The following is a 15,881-nucleotide window of genomic DNA, read 5'->3' on the forward strand; positions in this document are numbered from 1 at the left end:
ACCGTGTTCTTCTTTTTTGTTAAGATAATTTTATTTTTTATGATTTTAGCCTTTAAAATTAAAAAATTATTATGTAATTCTCAAATATAAATTGTAATGTTGCACTATCGACTGTTACTTAAAATTTCATCAATATATTATTTTTTTTATTAATCTTGATTGATAGATTAATTAGCCTTATTTTGACACTTTCGATTTATACATCAACTACAAAGATAGTCTTTTCAGCAATAAAAATCATGAAAATAAAACTTTAGAATAAAATGAATAATCAGTTTCTTGTAGATAATTTAGTTGTTTATATTAAAAAAGATATCACTAGCCTTTTTAATATATAATCAATAATTGATGAATTTGAATATAAGAAAGATAGTCGAACACAACTTTCTTAAAAAACTATTGTAAGTTTTTCTTTTATTACTCATTTTGATTTACATATTATATAAAATTATTTTTTATTACAAATCTTTTAATTGTTGATTAAGTTGAACATATTAGTTTTAAAAATTTTTAACCCTTATTATTTCTCATCTTTGAGCACTTAACAAAAGTTAGTTAGCTCCACCCTTATTTTGACCTCAACAAAATAAAAAATGTCAAAGCGTATTACATTGTTAGTGCATAGAGAAACACAAATGAAGCATGCAAAAAAAAAAAAGTATGCCACTTGTAGTTAAAATTCGACTAAATGCTCAATTTGGAGTTAAAATTTTGTAGTTTTTGTCAAATTGGGATTAACTATTTCAATTTTAACAATCAATAGCTAAACTTTTCAATTCTTTATAATTAAAAGCTAAGGTAAAATGTGTCCGGTGCTTGTAAAATATGCGTATGACGTGGAAGCTGATTTATCGTGTAAGATATGAAATAGTAGTTTTGTCAAAAAAAAATTTCTGTCAAGTTAAAATGGTTTAAATTATGGCATATCGTGTAACAACTTTTTCATCATAGCTTGAAACAATTAAATTTTTCAACATGGCAAGTAAAAACTACATTTTTTAACATGGCATGTAACAACTAAATTTTTAACACGACATATAATAACTACAGTTTTCAACATGGCGTATAACAACTAAATCTTTAACATAGTGTGTAACAACTATATTTTTTAACATGGCATGTAACAACTAAATTTTCAATATAATGTATAACAATTACATTTTTTAACATGATGTGCAACAATTAAAATTTCAATATTGCATATAACAATTACATTTTTAACATAGCGTGTAATAATTATTTCTAACATGGTGCGTAACAACTAAATTTTAGAATATGACGTGTAATACTACATTTTTTAACATGATGTTAACAACATTTTTTTCACAAAAAGTAGCAATAACATTTCCTAACATGTCGTGTAACAAAATTTAAAAAATTATGTGTAACAACATGGAACAACTTTTTCGACATGCCATGGAACAACTTTTTCAACTATAGCGTTTAACAACATATTATATAGATCTGACCTCTCACATATTTGCATATTCTGAAGAAAAGTTCACAAACATCAAAAAATCATATAAATCCTGATATATCAACACTTGGTACAAAACATTAGCAACACTCCATACAAATCGTTAATAAGTTAACATCTAATGAAAATGGTTGCCATGTTATTAGCTCACATGATTTTCTATTGTGCATAATATATGCTCCATCCACCTGTCAACTTAACCTTTAATTGTAAAGAATCGAAAATATATGTCCCTTAATTGCTACAATAGAAACGTTTGATCTTTCATTGAAAAATACCCAAATATTTTGCCCCAATTTAAGTATTTAGTCTTAGAAGTTCAAGAATTAAAGCTATAATAACTATTATTTATTTTTTAAAAAAAGGGCCTTCCTTTCCTAATTACTACAAAATAAGAAAATAAGAATAATGTTAAAATTGACTCTTCTCCACTTAGCAATAAAAGGCAAGCTTCAAAACAAATTCAAGGAACAGATTCCCTAGCATCATAAACTCAAGAAGGCCAGAACTCTATGCCTATATACATTAATTAAGATGATATTTATAAATTAAATTTTATAATTAATGTATTATCTTTTATTAATCATGAATTTGGTGCAAAAATTATGTTAAATGAAAATTTATTTCTTAACTTATAAGTACTTGTAACCAAAATTTTTTTATTGTTATTATAAATTTTTATATAACCAACAAAAATTTTGCGGCAATTGAATTAATTAGTGTAATCAATGTTATTGTCTTTTTCAATACATGCATGTTGTATTTATAAGAAGCCTTAATAATAGAAACAATATACATATGTATTAATATGAATTCAAACAAGTCTACTTGATGTGAATTTAAACTTTGAAACCTAATCGTAGGTTTTTTCGCCTGATATGTATCTTTTTAGTTGAATATAAAAAAATTTCGAAACTCTAAATTTATCATTTGATTTTTTTTTGCGATTAATTAATTCTTCTTATACTTATTTATATCAAATTAAGTCCTTCTGTGGATGGAAACATGTTGATACCATTAACCCTCTTTGGTAATGTGGTTTAAATGTTATCATGTGAGAAAAAAGTAGTGAAGGAGAACAGAAAAAAAAATTAAAAAATAAAAAATAAACACTTTTAAATTTCTAGTGCACGGGTAATTTTTTTTATGACATCATTGTCACATGAAAAAAAAAATCCACATTGATATTTAGCTAATGCAAGTTGTAATTTTTTGTCCATGTTAAAATTTACTTGAGTGTAAATAAATATTTAATAATTTAATTAATTGTAATAAAAAGACGATGACTCATTAGAGACTTTTTGTATTTAAGCCAATTTATTTTTTTTACTCTTTAATATCATTACTTTGGATTTAAATATAGTAAAACCTCTATAAATTAATATCTTTAAGATCATGAAAATTTATTAATTAATCAAAATATTATTTAATCAATAAATTAATAATTTATTAATTTATACATTAATTAAAAAGATTAATTGATTGGGGTATTCTTTTTTTTTTCAAAATATCGAACTTAATAAATGTATTATGCATTGCGATTATACGAATATTACTTAATTATCAAATTACGAATTATCATTATTTTATATATTTGTTTAATTAAAACAAGTTTATGAATGTAAGTAGTCTTATTAAATAGAAGTCATGACTCTATCTATTTTTTCAACAAATTAAAATTACATTCTATATATACTTAATTAATATACTTCAGAAACATTAAGTCAAGCAAAAATATTTATAAAAAGAACATATAATATCATAAACGGTAAAACTAAACACAATGACTTTTTGAGATGTAAAGAAATCAACAATAACGAATGAAATACGTTAAGTATTATATGGGTACAATATAAAAAATCTAAATTGTATTAAAAAACAATTGTAACAGCATGTGTTTAAAAAGTTTAACTTGCAAGTGAGCTAAGCAATATTAAATATGATCAAGACATACTCAAAGCAACAATCACATTACATAATTTTTTTTTACAATATGAGAATACTACACTAGAGCATTTTAATGCATTAAGAAAAGTTAGAGATAAGATTTAATGAGATATCAATTTGAAGAAGAAACAAATAACATTGTAGTCATATCAAGTGAGACTTACGTGTCTTTTTAAAATATACTATCTTATAAATTTAACAAATTATTAATTTATCACGTTAGTTTTAAGACGAGATCAATAAAAAATATTATTTAATCGAGATTATTAATTTACCGAATACTAATTTATCGAGGTTTTACTATAGATCTCAAACCTTAATATACATTATAATATAAATTGGTATTGAAAAGTAACAGAAGTATTAAATTAAACAAGGAATACTGTTTATAATTTTTGGTACTAACATGTAAAGAACATGGCCTACTAAATGTTTTCTTTTTCTGTGACAATTTCTATTGTTTACCTCCTAGACATCTAATGACATGACACATCTGAGTTGCTACTAAATAATTTCTGCTATTCAACAATGGGGAATATTGTACCGCAACAAACTCCAAAAACTGAATATCATCAACATCCTGGAGGGAGACAGAAGAAAAAGAAAGAAAAAAATATTAGAGTAAAAAATGACTAGAATTAATGTGAAGAAATGATTTTGTAGGATTTTATTATAGATAGAATGGAGAGTTGGTGAATGATGGAGGTTCTAGAAAGCAGGTAACTAATTAAAAACAATTTAATTGATTTTTTGCAGAAAAATTTGGTTAGATATTCGGAAAGTTGAAGCAGAAGTTCATATTAGACACCCATGGTCAAAACTAGTTTTACCATGGGAGGATTATCCACTAATAACGACATTAGTTATTACTAATTGTTTCCATAATTAAAATTATTATGGATAATAAACAGTTGAACACCTGAAACCCGAAAAGGAATAATTGTAACACGATGATGATATTTTTGAGGCAAGTGAGGGTGATTTAGTAATTTGATTTATCTAATAAATCATTTGGTTTAATTTACGATATTGCCCTTTGTGTTTGACACGCTCCTCACACATGCCGTGTGGCTTCCGGCTTAAGCCGGACCACCCAGGTGGCTTTCCGTCCACGTCATCAGCCGGTGGGCCGCACCCCCATAAAAACCCTAAATTCAAGCCACATGCACCCCAAATTCACCCCAAACCTAAACCCAAATCTACGATCCCGATCCACGGTCTTTCCGCTACACACGTGTCCCAACTTCCCCATCTCAACCGTCCATGCCAGATCATCTGTCCAGCCTTCTGGTCACCCCCCAAATGCCTAACAACCCTTCGATCAAGAAGAGGACTCCATCTAACGGTCAAGATAGTGCCCGAAACTCCATCGGGCAGATCTCATCGCCTTTAAGAAGCGAGCCTAGCCTTCTCTTGTTCCTCGCTCATCAAGGGTTAGATCCCAAACCCTAGTCTTCACGTATAAAATTTTTTCAAAGAAAATAAATTTTAGGTTTTTCCTATCTTAAATTCCTGGCTACATTGGTTGGCGGGGCGCGTGCGGGCTTCTGAGGTGGCGCGTGGAGTCCACGCTTTATCTCGTTCATGGTTTTAATTTTTCAATCCGAATCGGGAAACCCTTGCCGGAACCCTGCCGGCTCCCGATAATTTAATGGCATCGGCCGTGTTAGCGAATCGAAGTGAGTCAAATTGGCCACCGCAGCCGAAGAGCAGTGTCGCTAAATTCATGGGCAAAGTTCCCTTCACAGCAACAAAACCTAACCCTAACCCTAAATTCAACAAGAAACGTCAATTGCACCAGCACTTGCCGCCGCCTGACGACGTTGCTGGCCACGTCGTCGATGATTCCCCTGCCGTGACCCAATCCGCAGCTTCTGACGACGCATCATCGATTAATCGGAAGCTAAACGATTTCAGCTCTGGGGCTTACGTCAGCTTCCACATCAGCTCGTATTCGAGGAAGGAGTTGATCGATCTGAAGAATCGGTTGGTTGCCGAGTTGGAGCAGATTCGTGAATTGAAGAATCGAATTGAGTCGAATGATTTTCACGTTAGATCCAGCTCCACCAAGAAACCCATATCCAAAAAAAACATTTCAGGTAACAAACGGCCTTTGCCCCCAAATTTCAGCAAAGAATTGAAGAGATTGAACCCTCAAGAAAACGGAAAAGCATCGACGACTCATTTGATGAAAAACTGTTCCCAAATTTTGAACAAATTGATGAAGCAGAAGTATGGGTACATCTTCAATTCGCCGGTCGATGTCGTTGGGATGGGTCTTCATGATTATTATGATATAATCAAGAATCCGATGGATCTGGGCAGTGTTAAATCGAGGATGGCCAAGAATTTTTATGGGTCTCCGTTGGATTTTGCGGCTGATGTAAGGCTGACCTTCAATAACGCGATGCTGTATAACCCTAAAGGGCATGAGGTTTATATGCTGGCTGAGCAGTTGCTTGCTAGATTCGAGGAGTTTTTCCGGCCGCTGAGTTTGAAATTGGAGGAGCAAGAAGTGCCACAAGAAAAGGGTTATTATGAGGAAGAGTTACAGGCGAGTTCTTGGGATCATGGCGAAGCTGATAGGATGAAGAAAGAGAGGGAAAGGAATGGGGAGAGGAATATTGATAGGGATGATTCGGTTAATATTGTGGCAAGATCTGATAAAATTGGAGGGGTTTCAGGCTTTGTTTCAAACCCAAATGTACCACCGCCTCAGTTGCAGATGCAGGCGCCGGCAAGGGTGGCTTCACCTGTAAGGGCACCGCCAGTGAAGCCATTGAAGCAGCCGAAGCCGAAGGCAAAAGATCCAAACAAGAGGGAAATGAGTATGGAGGAGAAGCAAAAGTTGGGTATTGGATTGCAGAGCTTGCCACAGGAGAAGATGGATAATGTGGTTCAGATTATAAGGAAGAGGAATGGGCATTTAAGGCAGGATGGGGACGAGATTGAACTCGATATAGAGGCAATGGATACAGAGACGCTGTGGGAGTTGGATCGGTTTGTTACAAATTACAAGAAGATGGTCAGCAAGATTAAGCGGCAAGCGTTGATGGCAAACAATGTGGTGTCTAATGACAGCAATAGGGTAAGCACATTGTGATTGCTTGATGTCTAACTGATAATGTTAATGCTTGAATTGTATCAATTTGATGAATTTATATTTGTATTGATTGGAAAATGATGGAAAAAGCAGGAGGAGGTAACTGTGGAGAAGATTGAGGTTGCAATGGAAATGAAGAAGCCCAAGAAAGGGGATGCAGGCGAGGAAGATGTAGATATTGGGGATGAAATGCCGATGAGCAGTTTTCCACCTGTGGAGATTGAGAAGGATAATGATCGTGCTAGTAGCAGTTCTAGCAGCTCCAGCAGTTCAAGTAGTGATTCGTCATCTTCAAGCGGTATCACTCTACTCAATTATGAATTTTGGAATAATGGTTTTAGGAAAAAGAAAAAGTTGTCTGTGGAGAAAAATGCTTATTTTTGTGAGGTTATTATTTGCAGATTCGGACTCTGGGAGTTCGTCAGGAAGTGATTCTGATGCTGATGATGCGCGATCTTAAGGACATGGATTGAAGGATGGGTTATATGTTTTTGAAGCTTGTGAGCTGAGATTTTGGGGCAATCCAGGAGGAGTTGGGTGGGATATAGATGAGGTAGATTTTGCTAACATTGCTAACAAATTGAAAATTAGATGTGGATTTCAGTAGAGTACTAAATGTTGAATGTATGAACCTTTTTTTTTTTGTTTCTTTTTTGTTGTTGTACAGGGTGGGTTCTTTAAGTGTGTTGTGTGAATTGTAATGGTTGCTCTCTTCGGAGGAAAGAAATTGATGAGAATTGGAAATGGGGCAGGGCGCCTTGGCCGGAAGAATGAATGTGGATTTTAGTGGGCAGGGAAATGTAGTGAGGAAAAGAGTTAGAGATTGGTAGAAGATAGGTAGGAGGGAAAAATAGTGGGGTTGGAAAAATACTTTATTTGCATTTAACCCTAATACTTGAAATTTCAGCATCAATAGAGGCATTTACAATTTTAATCTTGCTTCTTTATTGGTTGTTGGTAGGCGTGGCATGTGGCAACAGACTCAAATGCAAAATTTTGAGAGTGCATATTCTTTCCTTGGTAAACAAGAGAGATTATAACAGGAATGGTGGTTGTAGCCTTTATATTATTTATTATTGGGGGAAATGATGGGGAAGAAGATAACAGTAGAAAAGTAACCCTGCACAAGTTCTGATTAAATATGGAGAGGAATTGATGAGAGAAGGCAACTGCCGCCTGCCTGCCTTGGATTCCAGAGGATGGGAACATGACAAACACATGATGGTTGCCGCCTCCAGGGAAAAATGGTTCTCAATCGCCATTTATATGCGCTTTGCCCGATACCCGTGCGCCATCTAGCTCAAGGTCCAGAACTGGTTAGCTCTCGTTTGCTGATCAGCCACTTTGCTATGCCTGGAGGTGGTCTGGCGTTACTGTTATTTCAACAACGGCAGCGTCACTCTTCCTACCTTGATTATCCGATGAGTGAGAAAAATATCTACAACGCCTTTGCTGTTGTCGTGTATGCAAGTTTCCTCTATTCTACATTTATATATATATATATATATATATCTAGAGAGAGAGAAGTGTTTGATAGAATGCATAGTACATGGTATAAAACTTACAATCATATCGTATGACCAATCCGCTAATTCAGCAAGAAAATTTGAAAATATCTATTTAGAAGCAAGCCAGGTGATGTTCAATTGGGCAATAGGGTGGCACCACCACCTTGTTGACATGGTCAACATATAGCACCCAAAAAGGGTTTGAGATGCTGACAATAACAGCAATGGAGAGTGGGGACGGCGGTTGGCGAGAGGAAGCTTCATATTTTTCATCATTCAAAAATACGTGTATTATTCTCATGAAGAAATAAAAATCCTTTCTCTTCAATTCCCAAAGTAAACAACGCAGTATCTTCAGTGATCAGATGCTGCTGTATGCCAAGATATAGATACTTAACTATGCCCACGACTCTGGAACATCGACACTGACTTGCACAGATAAGACATGTATATATATTCTTGCATCAGGGAGTAACATTTGCACAATCAACACAACATTAACATTGCATAGAGCATTAGTGTGAGAAAACAGCTAGATGACAAATAGGAGCAGCCCGTTCAATACAATCAGTGGCAATTTTATTGATAAATTAGGCCTGAATGTCAACAATTTCTCTCCCAGTGTGACCACTTACAAGAAAGCTAAGGAACTGGAACAATAACCACCGACAAAATTTTTTCAATCTCACCAAGCGAGTCTTCAGGTTACTTGGAGCAACAATCAGGAGAGATCACGTGTTCCTCAAATACAGCTATATCTATTTGAAGCCATACTGGTTGTAGCAATGAGACTGCCACCAAGCCACTGTAGGCAGCTGAAATCAGGCTCCCTTTCGTAAGGAGTTTCCACAAATATCTATTATCTTACAGCTGGCCCTCATTCCAGCTTCTTCAACTTAAGAAAAAGGGGACCGAGTTGAGATTCACAAGAAGGACGAGCATCTGGTCCCAAACATCTCAGAAAAGCCTCGGTTAGGTCTAGTGTTGATATCATCTGGAAGATCTTATCACAAAATTTGTGCACTTCAGTTTTTCTCAACTTCTTTTCAGGCATCCTTGTTACCAACCTCTCTATTAAATGACTTAGACTCTGCAGATGGCTTTTCAAGATTTTCTTTGATGCATCCCAGTTGCTTTCACTAGGATTCATTGGAACCTGCGACTTCAATACTTCAATCACCAAATCAAGAGCCTCGACCCGTCGAAAGTCTGATTTTGCATTGCCACATTTGTCTAACAGCAAGCTAAAAAGTTGATGGCCGATCCTAGGATTTCTTCTAAATATTTCTTTCAAAAATCCAGATTTTATTTGGGACTTTTTACTGTCAAAATACCCCACTAACACAGCCTGTAAGAGATCAAAAACTCCCTGCAATTCAGCATCTGAGAAATTTCTTGCCTCAATGATCTTCAATATCCAGTACGTTGAATTCTGAGCAAGGGAAACAATCATTTTGTGCCTGTTCAAAGAGGCTGACAGCTTCTTCTTGGATAGGGTGCTAGCAGATTTCTTTCTCTTGAATGGTTTTGATGCCAACTTAAGGTTTTTCTCCAATAGAGATTCAAGAGTAGACAATTGCATAGATTCATCCTTGGGCAACTTCTTTTCTTTGAATACCTTCTTCTGAAGAATACTCCATATTCGCTGCCCGAGTTGTTCACTTCCATCCATAGTATGTGGATTGACAAATGCCTGAGCCAACTTAGAGTACACTGTCAGGACTTGGGGCTTACCTGGATTAGAAAGATCAAAAAATAAGTAATGGTTAGAATGCTGTACATAAGTTGAAGGTAAAACAAAAGAAACACTTCTTCAATGAAGTATCTAGATCACAAAAGTCAACATTTCCTGAACTAACAGACAAACCAATTGCAGAAGTCACATATTCAAATTGGCAGCAATTGATCATCACAGGTGGCATTTGACATTTTGTTAAAGATAACTCAAAGCAATAAACACTTGCCTCGATTTTCATGCAAGTAAATTTCCAGAAGTGAAAGAACTCGCAGTTTGAACACGACAAGCTGGGACTGAGCAGTTTCACCACCAGCCTGGTTCTTTTTCTCTTTAAAGATCTGGGCAAGATAAGTGTCCATGCGGAACATTGCATCATCATCCATTCCTCCATCAGAATCATCAGAATCTTCAGGAAGTTCTTTGTCAGCCCCCTCACTGCCAACGACTGCCTCAGAGTCCTCTGATTGTTCGTCACTCTCAGCTGTTTCAGCTGTCTCAGCTTCATCAATATCCTCATCTTCTTCAATACCAAGAAGGTCATCATCGTCATTTTCACTGCTTGCTTCCTGATGTCTAGCAGGTTTTAGGTCTTTCTTAATTATCCGCAACATACGCAGCAGTCCATCATCAGTGACATCACCACAGAAATATTTGAAAACCTATAGATAATACATGCCAAACTAAATACCATATATGATTTGTGAAAAGACACCTATACTAAGACAAATGAAAGTATCTTCTATAAGCATAAAAAAACTTCAAGTTGTTCTAATAAAATGAATAGTTTTCAGGAAAACTACAGCTGAACAGTAAAAGATATAAATATAATCAAGAAAACATTTAATTAGGAAAGAATATTATGAACAGTATCAATAAGAGGCAATTATAAACGTTAAACAAGGGAGGAATTGGAAAAAATTAAGGAGTTGCAAAACCAGAACAAAGGTATAGGATATAAGACATGAATGATCCTGAACAAGTCATTGTTGCACACCTGCTCAATAGCAGACCGCATAGGGGCTGATGACTGTGGCAGCAAGGAAAGCAAAGTATCCACAAGAACATCCATTAATTCTGGCGCTGCATCATTGTCCAACTCATCTTCTCCAGATGAGTCGAGATCATCAGGAGCTGAAAAAGCTTTCTTACAACATATGATAAGTTCAGAGGCTGCATCACAGAATTCCCCAGGTCGAAGGAGCACTTGGAGTACCAATAGGATAAGCAAGTACCTCAATGCATGCAGTTTATTTGCATTGCTGCTTAGCCCACAGTTCCTTTCCTGCCATTAAACAAGCATTCAAAACCTGTAAATTGCTCCAAGAGTAAATAGCAAAGAAGGTTGAAGACGAGCATTACTAAAGTTACAAGTTGCAAAACAGATTATATCATACAAGAAAACATTCCCATTGTTATTCACCAGAGATAAAGCTTTGTCTACCATGTCAATAAACCATGAACAAATAGATAAGTGTTAAAAAAAAAAATTACTAGGCAATAAAACCAAACTTACCTCAACCTTTCAGTTGCTAGCCAAGTCAACAAGCATGTGCAACAAAAATTGTTCAAGAACATAGATTAAGTATAGAAAATTATCCCAAAATCAGAAACATACAGTCAAAAGCATTGATTATTATTAGCAAAGGAAGAGAGCAAGCTTACGTCTTTATAAAGTTTACTGTCCATTTCTTGCAATTTTTTGACTGCCTGTTCATCCTCATCACTTACAGTTCGAAAGAGAGAAACTGAAGGAATGTTGCGTAATGTGCTAAAGAAATGCATAAAGTAGCAGCCAAGGTCATTTGGCTCAAGTCCATTAGCCAAAGACCGTGGCTCCTCAACCTTTTGAGCATTTGCCAGCAGTGATTGGAGTTGTTCAATGCACATCCTGCAAAGAGCAATTGAGGTGGCTGCTTTTGGCCATCTAAATTTCTCCTGTAATTCAAATGAAGTAACTTCATTGCCCAGAGATGCAGAGAATAGACCTTGAACAGCTAGAAACTTCAATATTTCCTTTTGCACTCGGAATTTTGCTTCAGGATCCAACTTTAAATGTTTCAAAACACTAGGAAGAGATTCTATAACCCAGCTTTTCAAAAAATCAGCATTCCCCATAATTCCAATAGAATCCTTGTCCTCAATTGAGCCTATCTCAGAATTCTCATCAGTTGTTTGACTCTGATCTGACGGTTCCTCAGAAGCATGACCTTCATCCAAAAACAAGTTAATCAAGTTCTGAACAAATAGCATGCAACCTGTTTCTGTTTTGAAGTCTGCCACTAAACCTTTAACTGTTTTCGTCTTTGTAACACAATCAAATTTTCCATTGCTATGCTTTTGAAAGGCCACAATAACAGCTATTCTTCTGACATCATCATTGCTAACCCAATCTAACAATTCTTTAAGAAAATGCTGCACAACTTTATACAGCCAGGAATCTTTTGTGGAAAGTATATCCATCAAGCACTGAACAAGTTTGTAGGACAAAACAACTGGTACAAAAGAGGAAGGTAATCTTGGCAGGAGAAGAAGCAGAACATCAAGTGCTAAGTGTTTACGATCGTGAGATGACAGAAGGAGGGATCCTTCAATAACAACCTCACAGAAACATTGGACGTTCTTAACAATTTCTTCTTCTGAAGAGCTAGACTTGCGACCCTTTTTGTACTTCTTAAAGGAATTAGAAATCGATGCTACATCTTCTGCCTGCAAAACGGTATCAGGTAGTAGAACATTTACCAGAACAGGCCACAAACAGTGAACCCGGGGTTGACAAAATGTGGATTCCTGCCATATTAGAAAAATACTTTTAGAACATATTTAAACTTTATTTTTCTCAATAATTATCCCTGCAGCATACAGATGCATTAAAAGTTACCTTCAAGCAGTTATCAATAGAGGATAGGTAATCAGCAGAGAAAAGTTTGCTTGAGCTGAATGGATTTGGCAAAAGTTCACCGAATGATGTGCTGTCAATGGACAATTTTTCACGAATTTTCAATGCTAAAAGCAAAGCATCTGGATTTCCAACATTAATGGCTTCTTGGAACCATTCAGGAATTCCTGGAGCTTCAAGAATATGATCAATCAATGCTTCATCAGGCAGCTGCAAAATATAGAAGTGTTACTAAATACTGAAACATCTACATAACACATTATGCAACCAGAACACTTTTACTGACATGAACCTTGCCAAGACATACATACACATAAGAATACTTACACTGCCAGCATTATCATTGCCAACCAAGAAATGTATACAGTTATTAGACATCACAAAGATAAAACAAGTGATAACATAAAATAGAAGCAAGGACAAGGAGGTAGAAAATGTACAAAGAGAAGGAAGAAAAAGGAGGGAGAGGAAAAGGAAGAAGGACAAAAAAAGATAGCACTAAACAACTTAAAGAAAATATGTCCCAAGACATCATCTATCTATCCATTTATGAGAAAGCCACCCTCCCATAGGAAAATATTTAGAAAAGATAGCCTCTTCATTAAGTTCATGACAGTAATTCTGGTCGTTTTATTGATCTAGCATAAAAAAATTAGACAAAAGTTGCATGAGAGATAAATAAGTTCAATTGTAATTGACTTGCTAAACAATAACAAGGAAGATTACCAGTCAATAGTCATATTATGCTTGCAAATTAAATACATATGAAGCAGTTACCTAGTATACCATTCAGTCATAAGAATGTTAATTAAATTCTTTATAATGATACATTACTAACCATTGCAACAACTCACTAGTATTATTATTGACATGAACAAAAACACATTACAACTGTTGAAATCTAATGAGTCAAAAATTCTGATTTTTAAGTAGCATAGATTTAGAATTGTTACAATTCCCCCACATTCTGGCAGCTACAGTAAGAATATTTTGAAGAAAAAGGCTATATACTCCATTAGGAACTACCTTTCCAACAAATTCTAAAATGATTGAAACTGCAGGCTCCTGCAAATATCGTTTTTTTGCAGCAAGGGAGATAATAGCACTCATAAATTCCTTGATGTGCAGAGTATCTTTATCAGAAAACCACTCTTTAATTAGTCTGTCAGATCGAGCAAGAGCACCGTAAGCAAATAAGCGACCCAGGAGGCAATCCCTTACTTCCTGCAGTATAAGAAGCTACTTGTTGACCATTATGTGACCAGACCACAACCTGATATACAATGGGGAAAGCAATGCCTACCTGACCCTTCATCGATGATGTGACTTCCAACAAATCAACTATAAGTTTCAACAAGGAGTCCACTTTAATGCTAGGAATTGTGGCCACCAAAGCAGTCAAACCCAATGCAAAACCCTGTCTAGCACACTGCAAAACCAGCGGCACAGCATATATTGCCAACAATTAGTCAAGTTAAGTTATCTTATGGTGGCCAAGTATACTGTGCAAGATTACATGTGCACCTCAAGTGCTGGATGTTACACTAACTTCAGTTAATAACATAGATGGCATATACAAAGCATATGTAAATTGATTGCTCTAAGTGTTCTAGAAAAAGAATTTTTAAACTAATTTATTTTTCACATAAGTGTAAGCATATGACAGCCAGGACAAAATGCAAGATTTAAAGTTCTAAAACCTTAAAGGAAATTGCATGAATTTGTCTGAGACAAAGAATAGAGATAGTGATCAAACCTCTCTTGATGAAGAAACACCACGTATCAGTCTACGCACAGCATATCTCAAAGATGATGCACAGTTATCCAAGCCATCATTCTTTTGAGCTTCCAATTTCAAAACACCCTCAACCAAGTCCTTGTTCTCCAGCCTATCATATGCCTTCTGCACCTCCTGCAACTCTGTCACCAACGTTTCCACAGCTGATTCTCTCACAGAAGAATTTGCAGAGGCCAAGTCCTTAAAAACACTGATATGGAACTCAGGCAAACCAATAGTTGATGAAGATGCCACAGGTTCCCAGGCATCATTTCTTTTAGATTCAAGATTCATTTGTTTGGGCTGAGATTCCTCATTTTCCAAAACTGAACGCCGTCTCTCCTTGTCTAATTGTTTTCTCTTCTTTTTTCTCTCCATTGGTTTAATGGAACTAGGAACAGAAGAAGGGGCAGCAACCCCATCTCCCATCTGTGCATCCGTTTTGATAAACATCTTACTTTTCTTATCGGAAGGCATCGAAACTGTATTATCTGCAGCTAAATCTGTTTGACCCTCTACCACTTCCTCTACAGAGTTGGTGCTTCTTTTCTTGCTACCCATTAAAAAACCCTATATCCGAAAACCGCCTGCAATAAATAAATGGGCATCAAAATCAATTTTCCAAACCAAGAAAGAATCAATACATAATAGAAACAAACGCATAACCTTTATAACAAACAATGCTATAAGTAAAATGGGTTAAATTTTCAACAATAAATGCATGAAATTCAAAACTCTAAACCATTCGCAAAAGTAAAACCAAATCTGTATAGACATATAAAGAAAAAAAAGGAGGAACCATTCAGTTTTAGGCTGCTTACTTGAGCTAAATGTTAAACCTGAAGAAGAAAAAGGTTTAGAGTTGCGAGAGCATAGGGCAAGAGAGATAGAGAGAGCTGACGATTGGGACGTGTCTTAGGGTTCTGGAGAAAGCAGTGATCTTTCTGGGGGGCGGGAATTTAGGGTTTAACGAGAGGGTGGCAACTGGTAAATACGTAAAATTGTTTTGGTTTAGAAGAGTGGCGCCGTTTGCAAAAGAAGAGTAGAAGGGAAAGGAAGGGAAATCGGATATTGCATGGAAGCCTATGCATTTCTCATATATTGTGAAAGTACCCCTTTTGTTAGTTTGTTTTGCGAGTAGGGCCGGAAGTGTCCCGACAACCCTTGGATGCAGGAACCAAAGCCCAACAGGGCTTTCATGTCTTGCTTGAAGGCCCAACTTGGGCCATTTTAAGGGGAGCAGTACATATGAACAAGTTCAATGCTTTATAAAAACGCCCAAACCCATATAAAAACGGGTTGATCTTATCCAACCCTATGAAAACAGCTTTCAGCCTCGAAAAATTTTCTAATTAAAAAGTTTACTAGTAAATTTTTATTAATTAGTATAATGACCCTCAGTCACTCCATGACATGATTTGGTAATAATCTTTAG

General features: G+C 35.5%; 2 protein-coding genes across 6 annotated transcripts; one reads left to right on the forward strand and one right to left on the reverse strand.

The window, feature by feature from the left end:
- On the forward strand, positions 4,853-8,111 carry LOC18608164 (transcription factor GTE7). Of its 5 annotated transcripts, none has more exons than XR_001926653.1 (4): positions 4,853-6,512; positions 6,618-6,825; positions 6,929-7,080; positions 7,489-8,111. XR_001926653.1 is itself a non-coding variant. In XM_018115383.1 (3 exons), the coding sequence occupies exons 1-3, from the start codon at positions 5,076-5,078 to the stop codon at positions 6,985-6,987; spliced, it is 1,704 nt and encodes a 567-aa protein (XP_017970872.1). In that variant the 5' UTR covers positions 4,853-5,075; the 3' UTR covers positions 6,988-7,461. The 5 variants fall into 5 exon arrangements, 2 of the variants coding, with proteins under 2 accessions (XP_017970872.1, XP_007042772.2); XR_001926652.1 differs by having other exon boundaries at positions 7,195-7,733; XR_001926654.1 differs by having other exon boundaries at positions 6,621-6,825; positions 7,195-7,733.
- On the reverse strand, positions 8,593-15,537 carry LOC18608165 (myb-binding protein 1A). Its single transcript, XM_007042713.2, has 9 exons — positions 15,268-15,537; positions 14,426-15,033; positions 13,973-14,098; positions 13,696-13,893; positions 12,652-12,879; positions 11,436-12,560; positions 10,768-11,055; positions 10,000-10,432; positions 8,593-9,769 (listed from the first exon to the last, which is right to left on the reverse strand). The coding sequence occupies exons 2-9, from the start codon at positions 15,005-15,007 to the stop codon at positions 8,913-8,915; spliced, it is 3,837 nt and encodes a 1,278-aa protein (XP_007042775.2). The 5' UTR covers positions 15,008-15,033; positions 15,268-15,537; the 3' UTR covers positions 8,593-8,912.

Source organism: Theobroma cacao, chromosome 2 (assembly GCF_000208745.1).
Source record: "Theobroma cacao cultivar B97-61/B2 chromosome 2, Criollo_cocoa_genome_V2, whole genome shotgun sequence".
Taxonomy (NCBI): Eukaryota; Viridiplantae; Streptophyta; class Magnoliopsida; order Malvales; family Malvaceae; genus Theobroma; species Theobroma cacao.

Excerpts from the sequence above, each read along its gene's own strand:
- LOC18608164 (XM_018115383.1), top strand. The coding sequence starts at position 5,076 with ATGGCATCGGCCGTGTTAGCGAATCGAAGTGAGTCAAATTGGCCACCG. Across the intron at positions 6,513-6,617 it reads TGTCTAATGACAGCAATAGG|CAGGAGGAGGTAACTGTGGA; the intron begins GTAAGCACATTG and ends TGATGGAAAAAG. Across the intron at positions 6,826-6,928 it reads TGATTCGTCATCTTCAAGCG|ATTCGGACTCTGGGAGTTCG; the intron begins GTATCACTCTAC and ends TATTATTTGCAG.
- LOC18608165 (XM_007042713.2), bottom strand. The coding sequence starts at position 15,007 with ATGGGTAGCAAGAAAAGAAGCACCAACTCTGTAGAGGAAGTGGTAGAG. Across the intron at positions 12,880-13,695 it reads TTTTAGAATTTGTTGGAAAG|CTGCCTGATGAAGCATTGAT; the intron begins GTAGTTCCTAAT and ends TATATTTTGCAG. Across the intron at positions 12,561-12,651 it reads CTATTGATAACTGCTTGAAG|GAATCCACATTTTGTCAACC; the intron begins GTAACTTTTAAT and ends CTAATATGGCAG.